The sequence below is a fragment of the Urocampus carinirostris genome, chromosome 1 (assembly GCF_059441175.1).
Source record: "Urocampus carinirostris isolate Australia breed hairy pipefish chromosome 1, RoL_Ucar_1.0, whole genome shotgun sequence".
NCBI lineage: Eukaryota > Metazoa > Chordata > Actinopteri > Syngnathiformes > Syngnathidae > Urocampus > Urocampus carinirostris.
In genome coordinates this window covers 19,906,672-19,931,395 of record NC_142349.1, presented here as the reverse complement: position 1 = coordinate 19,931,395, position 24,724 = coordinate 19,906,672, and the positions used below count along the sequence as shown (strand labels likewise).

At 40.8% G+C, this 24,724-nt stretch overlaps 1 protein-coding gene across 1 annotated transcript; it reads right to left on the bottom strand.

Annotated features, from left to right (window-relative positions):
* Nucleotides 1–3,770: 3,770 nt before the first annotated feature.
* LOC148373846 (vimentin-like) lies at nt 3,771–24,478 on the bottom strand. Its single transcript, XM_088329610.1, has 9 exons — nt 23,801–24,478; nt 19,236–19,296; nt 11,339–11,434; nt 11,034–11,198; nt 6,503–6,628; nt 6,209–6,429; nt 4,350–4,393; nt 4,203–4,282; nt 3,771–4,129 (listed from the first exon to the last, which is right to left on the bottom strand). The coding sequence occupies exons 1-9, from the start codon at nt 24,328–24,330 to the stop codon at nt 4,088–4,090; spliced, it is 1,365 nt and encodes a 454-aa protein (XP_088185736.1). The 5' UTR covers nt 24,331–24,478; the 3' UTR covers nt 3,771–4,087.
* Nucleotides 24,479–24,724: the final 246 nt, after the last annotated feature.

The window sequence follows — 24,724 nt, the reverse complement described above, 5'->3', positions numbered from 1 at the left end:
TATCAGTTGTGCCCCACCGTGCATTTTGATATGCCCACCTGAAACTCAGTCTGGCAACGGCCCTGGTCAGTGGTTAAAAAGGTGAGACAGGGAGAGATATGTTCCAGTACACTGTTCAACCCATGGTCGTAACCAGCCTGTCTTAGGGCCCGGTCACACAGCCTTTCACGGGCGTATTGCGGCTGAATCACGGCCAGAAATTTCTGCCCGTGAAGCAGACGCTGTTGGACGCTTTGAGATCGCGATACAGACGAGATGCAGCCGTGCTTTACACGCGGCAAGAAATTCACACGCGGTTGGCCGCGCGAAAAAGTTTTGCGCTGCTCAAAATTTTAGACCACGGGTAACCACTGGCGGCACACGTGGTACACACGAGGTAATGACGCGGTACAGACGCGGAACGACGTGCTACGGCCGCGGCCAGGGTGTGGTTACACGCGGGTAGGAAGCGAAATTTTAGCGGGTATTCGCGGTTGGAGCACGGTCATAGCACGTTTGTTCTGCGCGTGTATCGCGGTGTTATCACGTGAATTAGCGTGTGTAACGCGTGTGACAGTCAAACGCCTTTCCCCGCGTATATACAGCGCGATTTGCCGAGCACACGTCAGTTGTGCTCGAGACGTCAAGGGGTGAACATGGATCCCCGTCACTGTAGTGACCTCGTCTTAATCCATTTTTATTTCTTGACATTTCTTTTCATTTCATAACAAGATAATAAAATAAAATTGAAAAACTATTACAATAATAACATATTGGCTTCTTCTTCGGTGCCATAGGTTGAAATCTTTATCTCCACGGGACTGTGTCTTGAGCGGATATGATTTCTACAGCCCGGCTCGGCAGCTTTTATACCCGTGGTCCACACGCGGAAAGGACGTGGAACTGACGCGATGAGGAAGCGGAACAGACGCCGGCGTCTGTTTTGCGGGCATACCACGGATGAACAGCGGGTTGGCCAATTTTGCGCATTTTCTACCGCGGGCAACCACGGGCAAAAAAAAATCGCAAAATTTCACCCGCGATACAGACGCAAAAGGCTGTGTGACCGGGCCCTTAGGGGGTGCTCAAGCATCCCCAAATTCAACTCAATCACTCCCACAAATGAGTGTTGTTTTTTTTTTCAAACTCTCTTTTCCTTAATAAAAGACACGATAGGATTAAATATGATGAAAAACGCTAGATAGAAAAATAAAGTAAAACAAAACAAAAATCTAAACCACGCGTCGTCGGAAATACTCCACTGCCTTGAAGTGGTTCCGTCCATTTTATCCTAGTACCACTTTTACCCGCCTCGCCGCCCCTCTTTCACTTGACTAGTGTCACTTGCAGTATAGCGACAGAGTCTGTGGAGGCTCCAGTGTATTGCTGGAAGAGTTTTTTATACAGTGGGCTTTTTAACAACGTGTCACCAGCAAATACTCTGACTTTGTTATCATCAATGGACATTAGTCCTCATTTTAGCTGCATTGAATCGAATGCAACAATGAGAAGCCTAGCTTAATCGTTGAGTGTGAGAAAGCTTTGCGTGTGGTCATCCTCCCAGCACCAGCATGGTCATTATAAGTTCCAAGCTTCTTCTTCTGTACGTGTATGTGTTTGTGGACTCTATTATAAATAAATGAATAAAAACTGTACATGGCTTAGTGATAGAGTTTTTGCTAACCACAAAGCGTAGTGTTGTGTACAGTGAAACTCCTTAACAGTGTTGAATGATCCTAAATCACTTTAAAGGTACATTGTGTAATATTTTACCACTAGATGGCACTGGATTGTCCAATACGAACAAAAACCAGTGCCAAAGAGCAAAGCAGAGCAACAAGATGCCAGACGAACACGGCTGTGACGACAAGATAAGGATTCCGCTTTGTAAAAGAAACACATTTCTCAATCTATGAATATTTATGAAATTAAAAAATGGTGGAATAGGTCATGTATCCAGAGCCACACCATATATTTGAAGACACAATTTAACAAAACCACTAAACCCGCTCTCCAGACAAAGCTAATTTGTCAGCAAATTTTATTTCACTGGGTGATGTTTTATGATTTGATCAATTATATTCAATAATAATAATGCTTGTGTCTCATATCAATATAAAAATACCACTTAAAATTCACCTCCCTCCCCCAGATACTTAAGATGGCTGAGCCTCATTTTGACTGTTATTTTCGGTCTCAAAACAAGGTGTGAGCAAAGTTATTTTGTAAAAATGTCACAAAATAGTGCAAACGAGGATACCAAGGTATTTACCTTCTTTGCTAAAGGGGCTGGGCAAGGAAAAAGAGTGTGTGCACCCTGTGTATTGCTCCGCCCATTCCTACTGCTCAACCAATCAAATTGCTCCAGGTCCATTGTTAAGAGCTTTTGGGTGTTTATTTTTTCTGTGGCTTTTTATCATAAAGTGTGAACATAGATTATTTAATGAGCTTCCATATAAAAGATTATTTAGCGATTTACAGGCAAAACGGGATCTGCTAGTGTGATATCTTGACTGTAAAATGTGTCCCTATATATACCGGACCAAACCCAATGACCTGTTTGTATTGTCTCAGCTCGCACGTGATTCCTTTGACTACGTTTTTAAAACAACATTAAATAAATTTGCAAGTTCTGTTTCATTACCGAGCCGTATGCACTCTTGAATGGCTCGCAAGCCGTGGGTTTCCCCAAAGCTCTGAAACTAACTGATCCTGGTTCAACCCAACAAAATAAAATAATAGGTTTATTATCTTGGCTGAACGAAGCAAGTTAATTGTGCTCAGCTCAGTTACTGTGGTAATTTATTCTCTACAGCTAGCTTGCTGCTGAACAGGCTAATAACTAAGCTAAGATAATTGCGAGAAATACATCTGGCCCTTCTACTGTCTTGAGTCTAAAGAATAAATTTACTGCGAATGAGCAAAGAACTTGAAGATATGCTGAAATAATTTTTGGTGTTGTTTATTTGGGAAAAAGAATAAACTTGTTTGCACAAAATATTGTTGTTTTCATCTACATAGTCTGATTTGCTGTGAGTAAACAGGTGTGCGTTGTGTTTGTGAGGTTTATTATCACGTAACGAGAGGAGGTCCACAGGTATACATATGATTACAAAACTATGAAAATCAATATCACTATGTATAATTCTTACATAACTTTTCTGAAATACTAACATTCTAAAAACGACCTGTATTTAATGTACAATGAATATATATATATATATATATATATATATATATATATATATATATGGGCAGCACGGCGGCGCAGTGGTTAGCGCTTGTGCGGCACAGTTCATGTCATGGGAACCTGTCCTGGGTTCAAATCCAGCTCCGGACTTCCTGTGCGGAGTTTGTATGTTCTCCCAGTGCTTGCGTGGGTTTCCTCCAGGGACTCCGGTTTCCTCCCACATTCCAAAAACATGCATTTCAGGTGAATTGGCCGGTCCGAATTGTCCCTAGGTGTGAATGAGCGAATTAGTTGTCTGTCCCTGTGTGCCCTGCGATTGGCTGGCAACCAGTTCAGGGTGTCCCCTGCCCACTGCCCGGAGATGGCTGGGATGGGCTCCAGCCCCCCGCGACCCTAATGAGGATAAGCGGTACGGCTGATGAGATGAGATGAGATATATATATATATATATATATATATATATATATATATATATATATATACAGGTTTGTAGGAGTCAATCAGGAACACTTGCTTAGAGAAAATGTGGGTGTTTGATGACTACTTTGTTTCTTATTAGCGCTCGACTATGAAAGTGCACCAAAAAAAGCATCTCAGCCACTTCACATCCTCAAATGTTTATTGCTGAAGAAAAGGCAAAAGGTGAACTGCTTGGTTGTGTGCATACTAAATTATCAAATGCAGGTGAAATATTTTGCAGGATTATAATAGGAATGTAAAATAAACTGATATTTTTAGATGTGTGTTTGAGACAAAAAGAAGAAAATAATTGGAATCTCAATAAATTGTGTATTAAACTATTAGCTTACCAAAAATACATATAAAAGGCACTTATCAAACCTATGTGTGTTGTTGTTTGCAGAGCCAGGAAGTGAACAATCTTTGTAATACACGGTTTTTTTTTCAGCCTCAGCGTTGTTACTCCGTGTCATCGTGATTCTGGGTCGACTCGTTGATCACCTTCACAGAGAATCGCGGAGAAACATTAAAGTCAATGGAAAGCTTTATTTAAAAACCCTCCTGTATTTTGTACCTGACCGTCTCTGGTTTCGATAGTCTTGATGAGGACCTTCTTGGTGGTTTCCACTTGAGGTTTGTAATCAATCATGGTTTCTGAGAAAATACAGTGTTAACCAATGGCATTGTAACATTGTTACAATCGTGTCATTTGAAAACTTACCTCTCAGGTTGAGAGAGGAGAAGTTCGGAATCGGGGTGGAGATTCTGAAAACAAATTCAATTTTTTTTTTAAAAAAAAAAAGGTAAGAATAAACCCAATGGAAGTAGTTACTTTAACGCAGGGATGTCAAACTCGGTTTGGCTCTGGGACCTGACCCAACCATTCGCTCCTCAGGCGGACCGATCAGTAAAAGAATGTCAACTCCAAAATTGTGACTTTGTTTTCCGTGTTATGCTTTTTCAGCCTACATTAGTAACCTACTCTACATATCATAATCACGAATGACAAGTGACTTTTCCAAACGTAAAACATTTACATACCTGCCAACACTACGTTTTCACACAATAGACTCCCGTTTTTAAAAGCCTACCACTTTTTTGAATTCAAACAACAACAAAATCCTGACTACGACTAGTATTTTAATCTACGAATGCTCTAACAATCGCATTTGATTTTTGGTAAGTTTACCACTTTCGATTTGAAACAATTTTAAACAAGCAACACTTGTTGTTTGTTTTTTTCGTATATTTTGGAGACGAATAGTGTGTTGTGCCTAAAAGTAGAATGTGTGATCTACTGCTTTTTAATGTCAAAATGTCTGCATGTACTGTATACCTCTATTCAAAAACAACGTTTGGCATTTAATGTGCTAACTGGTTTATTTTAACAGTTGAGTGAATGCAGTTTAACAGCAATAAAAATTCGCCGCGCTATACAAATTCAGCACTTCCCTCTAGTGGCCGGAAGGAGCACTTGGTTTGCATTTGGTAAAAAAAAATCATAAATTTGGAAAGAAAAGACTCAAATTAGACGTGGCCGTCCTTAATTGTGTTTAGAGTCTCCAACTTGAAATAAAGCTTAAAAACACTGCCGTGTTTCTATGGATAAAGAAAAAATTCTATTCAAATACAGTGGAGCCTTTTCATACGAGCTTCCCTTGTTCCGGGATCATGCTCATAGATTGAATTGCTCATGTATTTTACAAATACCTTTTTTACTGTAAAATTATGATTTTAAAAATAATATTGTTGTTTGATTGCCGCAAGTGGTTGGGGTGTGTGTATAGGTACGTGTGAAGGACATTGTAAAGTGCTTATGGATGTCTTCAGGGAATTGAAAAGCGCTATATGAATGCAGTGGATTTACTATTTTCCATTTATTGCAAAACAATCCACTTCACTTTACATGAGACTTTGCCACCATCATGTGGATGTTATGGAACGCTGCATTTAACTTCTGGTTCTGTCCTACAGAAAACATACATTTTGACATGATCAAACATTTGTTTAAAAGCACCAGGGAGCCACTAGGGAGTGCTAAAGACCCGCATGTGCAAGTTTATCGGGTCTAGAAGTCCAACCTTGTTGGTGACAAAAAACCTGAGGAGTAGCTAAACTGCAATAAGTAAACCATGATACAGCTATGTATAAATGTGGTAGTTTGCATGCGCAGACTGGACGGGCTAATAATAGCAATAAGCGGTCATGAGTGGTGAGCGGTCTCAATCGGTCTCTAGTAGTAGCCTCTGGGATTGCTCATGAATTGGATTTTTCTTAATATAGAAAGCAAGATTTTTTTTGCAAACAAAACTTGTATACCAAAACTCTCTTGGTTATAGGTGCTCCTTTAAAGAGTGGTACCACTGAACTGTTTTATAAAAGGTACAAAACAGCAACACATTTACAAAACTCAGATAAAAATTTAGACATTTTAGAAATTAGTCCAAATAAATTAGAAAAGTAATGCAAAAATGGTATGTTTGTTTGACTGAATCGTTTATTCGTAAAAAAAACTGCAACAAACAAAAAGGCTGAATCACAGAAAAGAAAAAAAAAAACTAATTAAATCAATTCACTCACCTGCTCTCTTCTCCTTCCAACAGCTTCCTGTAGGTGGCAATCTCAATGTCTAGAGCCATCTTTACATTCAGGAGGTCCTGGTACTCCCTCAGATGGCGGGCCATTTCATCCTTCATGTTATGAATGTCGTCCTCTAGACGAGTGACCGTTTCCTGATAACCGGCTGTCTCAGCAGATAAGTTGTCCTCCATTTCACGCATCTGCCGTTCCAGCGACTCATTCTGGGGAGAAGCCAGCGAGGGATGGAACTCCCATTTACCACTTCATGGTAGGTAGCCGCAAATAGCTACTCACGGTTCCTTTGAGGGCATCCACCTCGCAGGTGAGAGCCTGAACCTGGCGTCTGTAGTCAGTAACCTCCTGCCTTGCCACCCTCAAAGCTTCGTTGTTGCGGGCGGCCGCTTCAGTTAAGTCGGCAAACTAAGGGGAAAGGAGTAAAATCAAAATAGTTGCAATACTGTATAGGCATGGTCAATGTTCCCTCAAATTTCCACGGGTCTGAGCGTTCACACAAAGTTGGTGAGCAACGCTTGAAACAACAGTGAGCAACCATAATCCCAAGTGTGGCAAGATAATTATCAAACATGTCCAAAACTTGACATCAAGAGTTTCCGGCAATGCAAATTTATTTTTCTCTTTTGAATTAATTGACTCATGAACGGTTGCAAAGGTTGTACGGCCTACAACCGTCGTTTGTTCTTACAATTCTTTCACAAGATATCCATTTCTTTTTATTTACTGATATATTTAACATTTTTGGGGGCTTATTTAGTCGGTTGTAAGATACAGAACTGCACTTAATCACAATTTTTAGTGGAAGTACAATGTTGGCAACGAGATTCACTTGATATAATTGGAAATTATTTGAATGCAACACAAACTTGTTCTTTTTTTTATACTTTTTTTAAATTCCTTTAAAAAAAATCTCATTGTGTTTATTTTTTCCGAGCTGTTGCTTTTTTCTTTTTGTTCTCTATTTACTTTTTTCCTACATTACTTTCTTTTCTTTTTTTCTGGCTTTTTTTCTAAGTTTTTCTTTCTTTTTTATATTCCTTTTTTTTCTTTTTGTCTTAGCTTTTCACTACTTTTTCATTTTGGTATTGTTTTTCTTTTTTGTTCTATTCCCACCTTCCTTTAAGTCATTTTGTGCATAATTTTACATAATATTTGGTCATGTTGGGACTAAAGAAGCAAAAACAACCTGAAGAGCCGTTTAGGACCTGAAGGAGCCGGTTCCTTTTAGTGAGACGAGCCGAAGAAGCCGGTTCTCGACAAACTGTACTAACTTTACTCAACTTTACTCGACTTCAAAATATCGCATTTAGGACACAACGTCAGGGGAACCCGTGTATTTTTACTTTCATGCACTGTAACTTTGACTTAAGTCGCTTCTTAATTAGTTATTTTGAGCCCTCATATTTGTGCGATGGCTACATTTTCTTGTGCGCCGATAATGTGCGAGCAGTGCGCAATTGAGCACGCGCGCAGCTTAGAGGCAACACTGGGCATGGTATAGTTTTTAAAAGACTATATGCATTTGTGACCTTAAAACAGTGATACTCTGCTGTCCAAACACCAGAATAAAGGTGTCTTTTTAATTCAACAGAAAGGTTTTTGACTAGGGTTTTGCATTGATATTAATTTTAATTCACTGATTGACATTTTGATCATTATCACCCGTGAGCAATGAGAGTGTGGGGAAAAGGTTTTTTTGGGGTGGGATCTAAATATATGTGTGTATATATATATATATATATATATATATATATATATATATATATATATATATATATATATATATATATATATATATATATATATATATATATATATATATATATTATCTGCACCGCTTATCCTCAGTAGGGTCGCAGGGGTGCTGGAGCCCATTCCAGCTATCTTCGGGCAGTGGGCAGGGGACACCCTCAACTGGTTGCCAGAAACAATTCGCTCGCTCATTCACACCTATATATATATATATATATATATATATATATATATATATATATATATATATATATATATATATATTCGGGCTGTGGGAAGAGGACACCCTGAAATTAACCTAGGTATGATAGCTCATCTATTCTTGCTTAGTAGTCAAATCAATGGGGTTTTTTGTACTGAAAGAACGTTTTTGTACCACTAGGAGGCACTAAATATTACAAACTGTTCCTTTTAATATAAGGGCAGATAATAAATGTAGGATTATAATTTTTCAGCATACGGTTTGATTTAACATAATCACAGATACAATTAGAGTCAAACTATTGCATGATTTTGTTTGTGTTTGTTTCTTTTAATAATGTTTTTCATTTGTTTGTGGTTAAGTTTGAACAAGGGCAGCACGGCGGCGCAGAGGTTAGCGCGTGTGCGGCACAGTTCTGAGGTCGTGGGAACCTCCTGCGTGGGTTCAAATCCAGCTACCGGCCTTACTGTGCGGAGTTTGTATGTTCTCCCTGTGCTTGCGTGGGTTTCCTCCGGGCACTCTGGTTTCCTCCCACATTCCAAAGACATGCATTTCAGGTGAATTGGCCGGTCCAAATTGTCCCTAGGTGTGATTGAGCGAGTGAGTTGTCTGTCCACGTGTGCCCTGTGATTGGCTGGCACCCAGTTCAGGGTGTCCCCTGCCCACTGCCCCGCGACCCTAATAAGGATAAGCGGTACAGCTAATGAGATGAAATGAGATGAAGTTTGAACAATATGAACTTGTATAGGAAGGGTCAAGTTTAATGAGCCTAACTTTAAAACAAATTTTGTTTTTGTACTCTCTTAAAGGTATGAACATGATTCATACACCCGTTTTCATGGCCAGATTCAAGCATTTTTATCAAGGACTTTTAAAGCCATTTTGCAATGTCTCCAGTACCAATAAAAGAAAAAATCCAGTGCAGAGCAAAATACAAATATATCTGCGATTTACACATGCGATTTCTAATCTTTGATGTGCATTTATCAAGACATATGAGTTGTAGAGCTTGAGTAGACCGCAAATGTCTTTATTTTCAAGACAAATCTCTCCCCATATAGGTGTTGGGTAAAATTATGTACTGATGACATTTTCGGTTGGAGGAAATTTTTCCCAATAAAAATTACCACTGGGAAACGCTACCTTTATTTTTTTGCATGGCTCATTATAAAAGTTACATAAGTGATACGTAATCCTTGTACTAGTACACATTTCAAAGTGCTCTGTGTAGGTGTAGCATGAACCTGTCCCCTCGGGCACAACCCGTAGGGAGCGATGATGTTTCATAGCAGAATGCCGTACAAACTAATGCCAACTACAAGTCATGCAGGGAGAAGACTCCCACCTGTGTTTTGCTCCCGTCTGTTTCCAGGCTTCGACCTGTTTTCTGATCCTGACCACATCTACTCTCCCGTCCCGGCTTTCGACCTCTTTTTGTCCCCGACCACGTTTCCTTTCCTGGCTTACGACTCGCTTACGACCCCGACCACGTTTTTGCTCTGCTGTCCTGGCTACTGACCCGAGTTTCCGTTCCCGACACCGCCAATACTCGACACGGAAGATCCACTTCCGTGTTCAGAGCGACCTGCTTCCCGCGGCCAGCAATCACCGGATCGTGGGTGCAACCCCTCTTTCTTCCAATAAAACTTGCGAGAAACGCAACACAAGTGGGTCCTGTTTCCGTTCTGGTCCCTGACAGACCTAATTATTATTTTGCTTTCAATCTGTAAAAAAAACAAAACATGAATTCCGGGCAGATAGGTCATTTTTAGAATTGCCAAAAACAAAACTGATATATTCATGAATCGATTTTTTTTTGGTCCCACCCCTACTGAACAGCACCCAAATTGTTGGTCTTCAGAAGTAGTATTTGTTCATGTCTAGCGACTCACCGTCAGAATTACAAATAAAGTAACTTATTGCTCGTCATTAAAGATAATTCAACAAGTTATGCTTTCTCATATACAATCTTATAAAAAAATGTCACAGAAGGAAAATACAATCTAATGATAAAGTTGTGATTCCCAATGTGAAACTTTTTCTTCAAAAGTCTCTCAACTTTGGGTTGGATATTTTTTTCTGAAAATGTATACACTGGTTTCATTCATATGAAAATTATTGAAGGTAATTGTCAAATAATAAAAAATCTACTGTATTTTCCGACTGCAAGGCGCTCCTAAAATTGGCCAAAATTTTGAAACAATACGAAAATACGAAAAGGCATTAGAGATTATCACATTCTTCACCTGTGCGTCAATAACGTTGCGAAAAACGGAAACGGAAAACAGAAAGTCTTTCACCAAAATACTATGCAAGCTCTTTTTACGTTCTTATCAGATTAAACCGAGAGGTTATTGGCGCACAGGCGGGGAAGCGGATTCAATTCTAGTTGCAAACAACAGTTTGCGATTTTAATCAGTGATACTCATCGACTGATTAATTTTTGCACTCATATGCCATAAGTGTAAAAAAACCCAACAGTTACATTGTAGCTTTTACTGTAGTCTCAATTTCATGTGCCGTATGGTCTGATGTGCCAAAAGTATGAAAAACAAATGACAAAAGACTATTTTGGGGGGTCCACTTTATAATCTGGTGTGCCTTGTCGTGTAGAAAATATGGTAAATTATTTATTCTCATAAAACAGCTGCCTTTTGTCACTTTATAATACGTAATTATATAAAAAAATATATACATAATATATATGTTTTGTCCTGCTGTATGTTGCGATATGAAGTGATTATAAATGTTGGACTAGGGCGGCAATAATAAATTGATAAAATTGATTAAAATTGACCGTCAAAAGCCTTGACAGCGAATTATTTCATTGATTTGTTGTGCTGTTCAAATCCTAACCTTGGACTTGTACCAATCTTCAGATTCCTGGATGTTTTTGGAGGCCAGGTTTTCATACTGGAGGCGGACGTCCCTAAGAGCAGCAGTCAGGTCTGGCTTGGCCACATCCATGTCCACCTGCACATGCTGCTGTAATTGGATCTGGTTCTGCAGCTCCAGCATTTCCTATCACCAAACCAACACAAAGGGTATATTCCGTTGTCTCTTTTTTTTTGCATTCATTTTACCCCTCAGCAGATGAACAATGGATCCCTATATATGTTTTGTGGGCATTTCCTTACTGGTCACACAAAACAAGAAGTTACCTCATCATGCAGCTTTTTGAGGAAGTCAATTTCCTCCTGGAGGGACTCCACCTTCCTCTCGAGGTCCAGTCGGGAGAGAGCAGCGTTGTCCACATCCTGTACCACAACACCAATTTGAATGATTAGACTTTTGAAAATGGCATGAATTACTGTATATATATTTTATCTTTGTTGACACCTTGATGACAAAAAAAACTCATGCTGAATGTTATTCAGCTTTTTTAGGGGTTCAGGTCAGACCTAGTGCGATGGAGTTATTAGAAATTGTTTGGATTTTAAGTACGAGTCAATAAACTTAATGTGATCCACGTATTCAGAGATATCTCGTATAAACCTACCGTTCAAAAGTTTGGGGTCACTAAGACAATTTGGGGTTTTCTATGAATATATATATATATATATATTAGCCCTCTTTTTGTTGGCCAGTTTCAGATATGCCTTTTTCTTTTCCCCTATGCTAAGCTTAAAGGCCAGAATCTCTGGGTCACCTCTTCACTGTAGATGTTGACACTGGTGTTTTGCAGGCACGATTTAAAGAGGCTGCTGGTGGAGGACCTGTAAGGAGTCTATATCTCAAAGCTAGAGACTCTACTGTAGCTGTCCTCTTGCCAAGTTATGGAGCGGAGCTTCCACTTGCCTTTCAATTCTGGTTAGAGCATGTTTGTGCTGTCATCTGAAGGGAGTAGTACACACTGTTTAAGGAGATCTTCCTTTCCTTGGCAATCTTCTCTGTGAAATGGCCTTCATTTCTTAGAACAATAATAGACTGTTGAGTTTGACATGAAAGTTCTAATTATCTGTCTGTTTGAAAAGTTCAATTATACCCACATGTGGGACGCTCCAAATACTCAACTAGCTCAAAATGGTCAGTTTGTTTTAGCTTCTCTTACCAGCTAGACTGTTTTAGTTGTGCTTAACATCATTGCACAAGGGTTTTCTAATCATTCTTTAGTCTTCTACACAAACACAATGTACTATTACAACACAGAAGTGCTGGTTACTGCCAACAGGCCTCTACTCTATATTGCATTAAAAACAGACATATGCAGCTGTAAAAGGCATTTACCATGTTAACAATGTATGAAATGCATTTATGATCCGTTTAATGTAATATTCAATGAAAAAAGTGCTTTTCCTTCAAAAATAAGAACATTTCCTAGCAACCCCAAACTTTCGAACAATGGGGTATATTATAATTTGAGTAAGGGGGAAACCCTTTGGAGGAAGAAAATATTATACTAATGTGCTGTAAAACCTTGTCTGGCTACAATGTTAAGCATTTAAAAGCACTTCACCCAAAATTTAAGCACTTTTTAAGTATTTCGAGCACCCTTATGGACCCTGCATGGATCATGTACTATGTTGTTATTCTATAGTCGTTATTATCCGTTTACCGTGTGGATTCTTCATTCTGTGCTGTATTTTTTTAACCAATTCAATGTCGTTCAACTGTCATGAATCTCATACAATACATCAGTCTTGACCAAATCTTCTCTAAACCTGTCATGGATTAAGTTAGGAGTTTTGTGTGGCACACCTGAGGATAGAAAGAAGGCTTTGGCAATTATGAGAATTGGCCCTTGTTTCTGTGCCCTGTTGGTGAGGCCACATTGCCAAGCTTTGTCCTCTGGACGTTGGCAGGTCATCAAATGAGGTATCAGCAATTGATGCGGCTTTGACCAGCGTTAATTCCAAAAACAAAGCGCACTATTCAGACCGGGTATTCCAAACGGGGCAGGGCTTGAAGGATGAGTGTTTGCCTGACTGAACGGCAACGAATGCCTTATTGTTGGCATGTCACATCAAATTCCTTCCTGCCATTCTTATACAACAGAGTCTATGGGCTGCCCTCGGAAGCATTCACCACAGAGATATTCCAAAGTTATTATATGTTCATTTGAGCCTAAACACATGCCAGTTTACAATTCACCTAAAAACCTTCTCCAACATTTATAATACATGACCTTTAGTCATCAAAATCTCATCAGAGAAAAACTCACAAAAAATATACTAGCTCATGCAATGTACTAGGGGGCTGCGAAGGTCTGGTTAAGGTAGGGGCAAATCAGTTTCCTCAAAAAACTGTTCCACTGTTCCTAAATATGTTTTTTTATTTGTTTCTACACCAAATATAATCTTACAATTAAAAAAAATTAGAAATAATATGAAAATAAATAGATCAGTAATCACTAAATCCATATTTTGCGTTGGCTGTACTTACATTAGTTGGGGCCGTGATCAAATTTTTATTGTCCTGTGGCCTCTGTCATAAAATTGATAATATGTGGCCCGCTAGCAATGTTGACTGCAGTATAAAATTAATTTGCACGGGGAAAAAAAAAATCACCATTTCACCAGATGATGGCAGTAGCACTTTGATCACCTTGCTCTGGCTTTCCTATGAGAATTTTAGCCCACCCTATTTGGACACCCCTGACTTACATGAAAGGGACAGTCTGTATTTGACCACTAAATGTCGCTGTATTGTGTAGTGCAACAGAAAACAAGTGCTAAAAAGCACAAGGAAGATTACTAACTATGAAAACTTAAAGTGACCAAACCATGAAATTGACCTACACATTTTTATGCACAGTCTTTAGCAAGTTTTTGTTTCTTTGGGTACACGTAGAAGCAAGGTGGCTGACAACATGGGCGTTACTGTGGGTGGGTGGGGGATATTGCAGAGGGAGGGAGGAGGGTTTGGCACTCCAGGTCAACATAAGTGCTCTACCCACCTAAAGAGAACTGGATGTAGTACTGAGGGCATATAGTAGTGTTTATGTCTCGGACTCTAGCATGGATCCTCCCGCGTCCTGCAGCACACAGTGTGTGTGTCAATCCCCACGGAGGGAGCAGCCCCTTCCCAGCAGGGAGATGTTGACTCTTCAGCGTACAGCTTGCAAATGAATTGCACTTTGACTAAATCGCAACTTGCAGACATTGTCAGTAGTTCAGACAGTGCAGTCGTTGATGGTTGTCCTGCTGCTGTTCTTTTATCACTCATGTGGATTCAGTCACATCTGCCATCTATTTGCAGGATGACAATTTGTGGTCTTTGTCTTAAATAAATTTAGAATTTGTTTTTCTTTCTTTAAGTGAATACGATTTGGGTCATTTTTTGGTCATATTTGTTTTTAAATTTATCTTTTGGTACATTTTTGGTTGTTTTGGGTGTTTATTGGTCGTTTTTTTTGTTTGTTTTTTGGTGTCATTTTTCATTCATGTTCATACTTTTGAGTAGTATGTACTTTTTTGTACAGCTCAGCACTCCTATAAACTTTGCATGTGAAAGTTATTTTTCAAGATTTCACCGCATTCTCATGTCCTGAAGATGGTGTCGGAAATAACAAAGACACACCTTTAACCAAACCTGTGAATTAATACCTGCACATCTCACTGTGTTTTAAGTTGAACTTTGTTTGTCACTTGCACGTGCATACTGTTCAATTGTGGATGTGGTCGAAGTCAAATAAAATAAACTTTTGTTTAGCCCAAATCACAACAGTCATTTCAACCAATAAGAAAACAAAATGTTTTTAAGATGCAGTAGACCTACGCTAGATTTCGACCTACTTGAGCGTTGTAGCACTTTTTGAGCACCCCCCAAGGTAAGACTAATGGCCACCCACACCTGGAATCCTGGTAAGACGACTGGCCGACAATAAAGTGAGCTCCCGCTAGGTGAGGCTCATTATGAGAAATAAATGTCAATTTCTCAACCTACGGATATTTTTTCAAATTGCACCTTTATATCATAGTTCATATATTTTTGCTTATTATTTCAAATAAATACTGTTTTCTTTACCACTAGGAGCCGCTAAATAGCACATATTGTCCCTTTAAAGAATACATATTGTCCTTTTAAACCTTAATTTTAAAGCGGGGGCGTGAAATTGTCATCCTGTGGGTCGCAATTGGCCCCCAGGACACAAGGTTGAGTCCCCGGCACGAAACTGAACATCGAGTCTGTTGTTCAAAATTAATGACGTGGTCTGAATTTGCACCCTTGTGTTTTGGTTACTGCAAATGAGTCCCTATTGGAAACAATCGAATGTGCCAGGGCATGATATCTAAGGATAATGACAATATTAATTTTGAGGTTTCTCCATAAAAATTGAGGGTGAATGGCCCCAACTTGTAATGGTGGCTTGCATGACTCCGTTATTCCATAATGACATTAAATCCCTACGTAATGGTTGCTATTTCCACGCAGACAGATCTCACGGTGGCGTGCCCTCTCGCTCTGATAACCAAATTGGGCCCGCGCTCTTGTGGCCCAGGTTCGTTCATTTAGCGTGACCAGTCAGACTTAAAAAGAGCCCCATTCCTTGTAGGCCTGATTGAACACAGCAATCCCAGCTAACCAACCCCACAACATCACCCATCTTGGCCTTGGGTTCTGCTCCCTGGCTGCTGAGGATCATGGCTACTGTCTGCTGTTGTGCCACCACAGGAGCACATTCCTGTCCAGTCAGGGAGAAAGGAGACAGTCATAGAGACCAGAAAGGGACTCCAAACCATGTAGTGTGTCGTTGTGTATCACCTTAAAAGTTGAAATTGGAAAACTGGGAAAAAAAACTATTTTACAGAGGTACCTCTACCTTCAAATGTCTCTACATACAAAATGTTCAGGTTACCAAGTACCTGAACGGGATAATATTGCCTCTAGTTACGAAGATTGGCTTTGGTTAAAAACAGATTAAAGTTCGCGCTGCTAAGTTTCAATCAGCAGTGAAAAGTGCATCCCTAGTGACACTTTTTACTAACTGGCCTACATCAACAAGCTGGCTATCGCTTCAAATCTGTCTGGAAACCAGCATGCTATTCGTGTCACCATCACATTTCAGAGTTTACAGGCAAGGAAGAGGACGGTTTCCGTCAAGATATTGGGGAGGAAGATGCAGCCAATATCCTCTCAGCCCAAATTTAGGACAAAATTTGGGAATTTGTGGAAAGGAATTAGCCGGAAAAAGTGTTGAAAAGTAGGGCTATCACACCTCCGACGGATTGTCTATAGCCGGCAAAAGCAGACGTCATCAGATCATATTTTCAATAAACACGAAGCTTGGAACGGATTAGCGCAAATACATACAAAATGCGTCTTCACTTACGAAGTTTTCAGGTTACGAAGCTACTCCCAGAACGAATTGGATTCATAAGTAAAGGTAGCACTGTACTTGAGTATGAAATTAACTTGAGTTATTGCTTCAGGGATGTCGAACTTTGGTTCTGGGGCAAGATCCAGACTTTCTGTTCTCGGGCAGGCTGGATCAGTAAAAGAATGTCAACTCCAAATTTGTAACTTTGTTTTTCGGTATTTTACTTTATCATTCAGCCTACATTAACACAGATTAAAAGGGATCTTTTATAAACACAACATTTTTTTTCAGAAACAATGGTAAAAAAAAGATTTTCATTAAATGTGTTAACTACTGCTTTTTAATGTTAAAATGTTGGCATGTATACCTCTATTCACAAACAACGTTTGGCATTTAATGTGTTAACTGGTTTATTTTAACAGTTGAGTGATTTCAGTTTTACACCTGAACCAGCTCACCACGCTATACAAACTAACACTGCTCTCGAGTGATGGGAGAGAGAATTTGGTTTGCATGTATTAAGGATCAGAAATTTTGATAGAAATGACCTATGGACTTGTTTCTTTTTTGGCATACTAACTGGTGGGTCGAGTAAATCATTTAACTTACGAAGTTTTCAGGTTACCAAGCTACTCCCAGAACGCTTGGATTCATAAGTAAAGGTATCACTGTACTTGAGTAAGAAATTAAGTTGAGTTATTGCTTCAGGGATGTCAATCTTTGGTTCTGGGGCAAGATCCAGACTTTCTGGATCTGTTTGGGATCTTAGGACCATCAGTTTTAAATAATATTAATATATCGCTATCCACGGGTATTGTTCCTGTAGCCTTCAAGTCTGCCTTTATTAAACCCACGCTTAAGCGACCTAACCTTGACCCAGAAAGCCTAGGTAATTATAGGCCAGTGTCAAATCTGCCTTTTTTTTGCAGAATTACTTGAAAAGGTCACTGCGCAGCAGTTAAATGACTTCATGTCAGAAAATAACCTCTTTGAAACTGTCCAGTCAGCATTTAGGGCAAATCACTCTACTGAGACAGCCCTGGCTAAAGTAACCAATGATCTCCTTTTAGCAATAGATTCCGGTGACTCATCAATGTTACTGCTGCTGGATCTCAGTGCTGATTTTGATACTGTCGACCACAACATATTACTTGTTCGTCTGGAATGCATTGGTATCTCAGGAACTGTACACTCGTGGTTTAGGTCCTACCTGTCAGACAGGATGCAATGTGTTAACTATGGCAATCTGACCTCTAAACAATCCAATGTCCCCTGTGGTGTTCTACAGGGCTCTCTACTTGGCCCCCTTCTTTTTAGTATTTATATGATCCCGCTTGGTGACATTATCCGCAAGTATAATATTAGTTTGCATTGCTATGCAGATGACACTCAACTGTATGTGCCACTGGAGACAACTGGACTGTTAAGTTGTAGAAATTTGGAGGTTTGCCTTACAGAGATTCAAAGATGGATGTCACTTAATTTTTTGCGCCTTAACCCAGAAAAAACTGAAATGTTGATTATTGGTCCAGCTCATTGTTGTGAGTTGTTTTCAAACACTGCCCTGAACCTAGACAAATGTAATATCGCCCATAGTGACTCGGTCAAAAATCTAGGTGTTATATTTGATCGTAATCTGTTGTTTCTGTCACACATGAAAAATATTACTAGAATAGCTTTCTAACACCTCCGTAATATTGCGAAGATTCGTTCGATGCTGTCCCAATTAGATGCAGAGGTTTTAATTCATGCGTTTATTACTTCTCGACTTGATTACTGTAATGTATTGCTTTCTGGTCTCCCGATGTCTAGCATCAAAAGTTTGCAGCTGGTTCAGAATGCAGCAGCTAGACTTCTGACTTAGACCAAAAAGTTTGAGCATATTACTCCTGTATTGGCCAACTTGCACTGGCTCCCAGTCCACTTAAGATGTGACTTTAAGGTTCTCTTATTAACATATAAATGTTTGCATGGACTTGCACCCTCTTATCTCTCTGATTTGATTTCCCCCTATGTTCCTACACGGAGTCTGCGCTCGAAAAATGGCGGTCTACTTGTGACTCCGAGAGCCAAGAAATCTGCAGGCTTGAGAGCGTTCTCCATCCGGGCCCCGGTGCTATGGAATGCTCTGCCTCGGGAGATAAGATCTGCAACCTCAATGGAAGTTTTTAAATCAAGGCTTAAGACACACTTCTATTCCAAAGCTTATGATTGATGCCCACCTCATATTCTGTATTGTCCTGTCTTTTTCCGCCTGCCTGCCTTGTAGTGATACGAAGGAGAAGGACGATTTGAGATGAGTCATTGGACCAGAGTTTGACCTGAAGCATGTGAACGCCTGCATGGACCAGCTGGCAGAGATGGGAAGCTGCGTCGTGGCCGTCATAGACTTTCTGGACTAGTTTACAGGCTGGGGGCGTCGCTGCTGTCATGCAATTTCCGGACAAAATTTTCAACATGTTACCTAGTGTTTACTATGTTTGTGTACTGTAATGCTAAATGTAATTCACCCTGGTCATCCTGGAAGGGGGATACCACTTGTGAGATCCCTTCTCAAGGTTTCTCTTTTTCCTCACGCTGAGGTTTTGAGTTGTTCCTTGCCCGCATGTTGGTTTAAGATATAGTAATTGTGTCATTGTAATTCTGTGCAGTCCTTTGAGACATTTTTGTGATTAAGGGCTATATAAATAAATTTGACTTGACTTGACTTGACGTAACGGGCCGGATCCATCCCGTGGACCATTGGTTGTCATGCCAGTATTGCTTCAAACAAACTTTTAGTCTAGATGAACCGTTACCTGTCGGAAGCCCTGCATGTTTGCCTCCGCCTCTTCCCTCTGGGACATCTCATCTTGTAACCTGCCATGAAACAAATTGCATCAAACAAGGACTGTGAAAACGCCTACAGTATATACTGCAGATCTCATAAGATACACCTGCAAAATTAAAAACCATCTCTCAAAAAAGGAATCAGTTTTTTCCCTGGTTTTAGGATACGTCAATTCTGTTTTATTATTGGACTCCTGTAATCGGGACTTTCTAGGATGCCTGTTCATTATTTTGACTATAATTGCACACTGTTCTTTGTTGTTTTAACCATTACGTTATTGTCGCTCACCTATAGTCACGAGCTGTAGGTCATGACCAAAATAACACGATCCCGGATACAAGCGGCTGAAACTATTTTCCTCCGCAGGGTGTTTGGGCTCCCTCCGAGAGTTAGGGTGAGAAGCTCGGTCAAATGGGAGGGACCTGGCATTGAGAGGAGTCAGCTGAGGTGGCTTAGGCATATGATAAGGATGCATCCTGGACACATCCCTTGGGAGGTTTTCTGGGCATGTCACGCCAGCAGGAGGCCCCGGGGACGAACCAGGACATGCTAGAGAGACTACGTCTAGAAGATTCAACATGGCTGCGCGCATGGATGCTGCGGCTAGTTGCTCTCTTCTATTTATTGCCGTTCTCTTGTCTTTTTTGCTTTCACTTTTGGACACATGTGTGGCCAAAAATACTTACAGTAGGGACGAACTTATTCGGTTGGGTGGGCGTCTAAATTTCGACTTTTCGGGCACTTTTTATACCACCTATGATATACCAAGCGAACTTCAAAGAGATCCGGCATCCTTGTGGACAGCTATTCCTCCTAATAAACGACGACAACGGTGCCGTAAAGACAAAAAAACAGAAGCGTGGTTGCCGTGCAGGTAGATGTGTGAAGCGTGCGAAGTCTAAGGAGCAAGAAGGACGTGAGGATGTAACTAATTCCACCATTCATTCCTCGCCGGACAACCGACGCTTTACACTCAGCGCTCACGAACGGCCCCAACGGCGGCATATTTTGACGATCTCTACAAAGACTACAAAGACTTCAGCTAAGTCAAATGATTCAGCAAAGCTAAAATTTAGTCTTTTAAATATTAGATCGCTTGCTCCTAAAGCTTTACTTGTTGATAACATTATTAACTGTATGGGTCTTTGTGAAACTTGGTTACGCCCGGATGAGTATTTAGCGCTAAATTATGCTTCACCCCCTCACTACGCGAGTAGCCATGTAGCACGCACGTTGAAAAAGGGTGGCGGTGTCGCGCTCATTTCTGAAAAATCGCTCAAATTTAATAATAATAATAATAATTTCCTTTGTATTGTCATTCTTTGTAACAATGTACACACAACGAAATGTCGATACACCTGACCCGTTGTAGCGAGCCGATGCAGCCGCAGCCAACAGAGGGCGCCGCCATTTTACCAATGTTATAAGTCTTAGGTATGACTCGGCCGAGGCGCGAACCAGCGACCTCCCAGTCTCAAAGCGGGCGCCTTACCATCTAGGCTACTGAGCTGGTAAATCCTCGTACCTCTAATAATTACAAGGCGTTTGAGGCTCTTGTGATGCGGTCCTCTCTATTGTCAATTTATGTAATAACTATCTATCGCGCACCTGGGCCATACACAACTTTCTTAGACGAATTTGCTGAACTTTTGTCTGAACTAGTAACCTATGCAGACAAAATTATAATTATGAGAACTTTAACATTCATATGAACTCCCCACTCAGTTCACTTACTATTGCGTTTAGGTCTCTAATTGATGCATTTGGTTTTAATCAACTGGTTGATTTGCCAACCCATAAAGATGGAAACACGCTAGACTTGATTCTGACTCGAGGAGTTTTAACCTCAAACATTATGGTGTCACCGTGTACTACCGTTATCTCGGATCATTAGTTACATTTGAGGTGCTAGCTAAATGTAGTGTTAAAAAAGCTGAAGGATTTAGCGGACGCAATATAAGCACTGGCACAGTTTCTGAGCTCTTTGAACTCCTTCCTGGAGCAGTTGCGTCCTTTCCTTCATACAATGGCTCGATTGACTCACTCATGAATGAGTTCAATACCACCCTGACTAGTGTCCTGGATTCAATAGCGCCCATAAAGCTAAAATCACGTCCTAAAAGACGCACGCCTTGGTTTACTGATGAAACTAGAACCCTTAAACAAGAATGCAGGAAATTGGAAAAAAAATGGCGCGCTACCAAGCTTGAGGTTTTCCATCAAACCTGGTGTGACAGCTTGTTAAAGTATAAAGCGGCCCTTGCCTCTGCAAAATCGGCCTACCTTTCGAAGGTGATTGCGTCTCAAAAGAACAATCCCAAAGCCCTTTTTGACACTGTAGCATCGCTTACAAGGCAACAGACTGTCGCAGATAGTTCGACGCACTCTGCTCATGACTTAACGGTCTTCTTTACTAAGAAGATTCAACGCATACAGGAAGAAATTGCTAAAGAAATTATTAATACCACACATATTAAAGGGCTGAAATCTACAGATGCACGACAGGGTGGCTGTCCTGGGAAATTGTCCAGTTTTAGTGAACTGTCACTTGATGATCTCAAACAGGTGGTGAATGCGGCCAAACCGACAACTTGCCAGTTCGACCCGCTCCCAGGTTCACTTATTAAAAGTCTTTTTGGCGTCCTTGGACCTTCAGTTCTAAATATTATAAACATATCACTCTCCTCAGGTGTAGTTCCAGCAGCTTTTAAGTCCGCCGTTATTAAACCCACACTGAAACGACCCAACCTTGATCCAGAAATCTTAAGTAATTATAGACCTGTGTCAAACCTACCTTTCCTCTCAAAAGTACTTGAAAAAGTAGTGGCACAGCAGCTAAATGATTTCATATCCGAGAATAACCTTTTTGAATCCATGCAATCAGGATTCAGGCCTAACTACTCTACTGAGACAGCTCTGATCAAGGTAACAAATGATCTCCTACTGGCAATGGATTCTGGCGCTTCATCACTTTTGCTGCTGCTGGATCTTAGTGCTGCTTTTGACACAGTGCACCACAATTTCTTACTAGAACGGTTGGAAAAATGGATTGGTCTCTCAGGAACCGTCCTCTCGTGGTTCAGATCCTACCTCTCAGATAGGACGCACTGTGTTAAATATGGTAAAATGACATCTGAGCCCTTTAATGTTACCTGCGGTGTTCCGCAGGGTTCAGTGCTTGGCCCCCTTCTTTTCAGCATTTACATGCTTCCATTAGGTGATATTATTCGCAAGTACAATATCAGCTTCCACTGCTACGCAGACGATACTCAACTATATCTTCCGTTGGAGGAATCTCCCACACTAAACTGTGGAAATTTGGAGGCCTGCCTCATTGAGATAAAAGAGTGGATGTCACTCAATTTCTTGCGTGTTAACTCTGAAAAGACTAAAATGTTAGTCATTGGTCCATCTAAATGCCGTGACTTATTCTCAAAAACTGCTGTGAACATTGACAAATGTCACATCACACAGAGTGACTCAGTTAAAAATTTAGGTGTCATATTTGACCCTGATCTATCCTTTGAAATGCATGTAAAGAAAATTACTAGAACCGCTTTCTTCCATCTTCGTAACATTGCTAAAATCCGTTCAATACTGTCTCATGTTGAGGTTTTGGATTTTTCCTTGCCCGCATGTCGGTTTCAGATCAGGGGATGGTGTAACAGTGGCCTGTGCAGTTTTTTGAGACATTTTGTGATTAAGGGGTATGCAAATAAATCTGAGTTGACTTGACTTTTTTGTACCACTAGGAGGCACTAAATACTACAAGTTGTCCCTTTGAGGACCCCTCAAATTACGCTCACCGCCTTTATTGACATATACATAAGACATATTTTTGTAATGAGCCAAGAAGAAATCCGCAGGTTCGAGAAGATTCTCCATTCGGGCCCTGGTGCTGTGGAATGCTCTTCCCCCCTGAGATTCGACTGCAACCTCAGTGGAAATGTTTAAACAAAGCTTAAAACACACTTCTATTCTATAGCATATGAATAACCTATATTTTATGTTGACAATATAAGGGGATGGTGTCATAATAGTCTGTAGTTTGCAATAGTCTTTGATCTGTGCAGCCCTTTGAGACTTTGTGATTAAGGGCTATACAAATAAACACGACTTGACTTGACTTTTGAAACTGATGAATAAATAATATGCTCTGTAACATTACAAAGAAGGCTGAATGACAAAGCATAGTACCGAAAAACAAAGCTACACATTAAGCAGTGACATTCTGTTGTTTGTGAAGCCCTTTGAGACTCCATGTGATAAGGGCTAGACAAATAAACATGACTTGACTTGACTTAATGCAACGGACTTTTTTTGGCTTAAACAAGTTATAAATTCAGAGTTGTTTTACATTAAGAAGTATTTACATACACGAGTTACTTCAGGGCCTTTGAGGACAGCCGTTACTCTGATGTGGCCCTCGGTGAAAATGAGTGACATTTTTTAGGCTGTGGAAACGTATATGCCAATTGAACTGGTGGCTGCTCCGCGTTGTACTTAATTCAATGAGCGAGTGTGCGAGCTTACTTGTCTCTGAGCCTCCCGATGTCGTCGGCCAGGTTATCACGGTGAACCTCCACCCGGGCCTTTTCGTTGCTAAGCTGGTCCACTTGACGCCTCAACTCCCGCATCTGGTCCTCGTACAGGTCACCGACTCGAGAGGTTCCCTTACCGCGGAGCTGCTCCAGCTCAGCTAGAAGGATCTTATTCTGCTGTTCCAGGAATCGAACCTTCTCGATGTAGCTGGCGAAGCGGTCGTTGAGCGACTGCATCTGCACCTTCTCGCTGGTGCGGTTGGCGATGAATTCGCTGTTGATGGCGTCTGAAAGCGTGAAGTCGAGCTGCTCAGAGGCCAGCCGGGGCATGGTCGCGCTGCTGCTGCGCAGACGCTGCGTCTTGGTGGCGTAAACGGCGCCGCCGGGCGCGCCGAAAGAAAGCACCCGGGTTGTGCGTGTGGGGGCGGAATACTGGCGGCTAGTGAAACTGCTTCTAACAGTTCTTTCCCCACCGAACATTTTCCTGTAGGAGGACTGGGGTGCTGCTCTGAAACTTGACATGATGTCACCTGGTCCGTGTCTGTGCTGCGCGCAATCCCGTTTTGCGCTTTTATAGTCTCCACCCAATGCAAATGCTTAATGTGCTTAGGAGCGACAGTGGGGACGTCCAATTATGAATCAGTCCCAAGCAAACACGGCCAGTTCTTCTCATTTTTTCCCAGAGTGAATTGAGGAGGGGGAAAGAAGGAGTGATGGGAATTGCGGCTCTTTTTTGAGAAGTGGCTTTTTCGGCTCGGCTCACTCAAAAGTCCGGGGCTCTTACGGCTCCCAAACGGTTCTTCTGATTGTTTTGCTTAATGTTTATGTCTTACCAATAATAACGAAACATTATGAACCATATTAAGTCATTTTGAAAGAGTATTATTCGATTATGTTACAACAGCCTTTGGTGCTT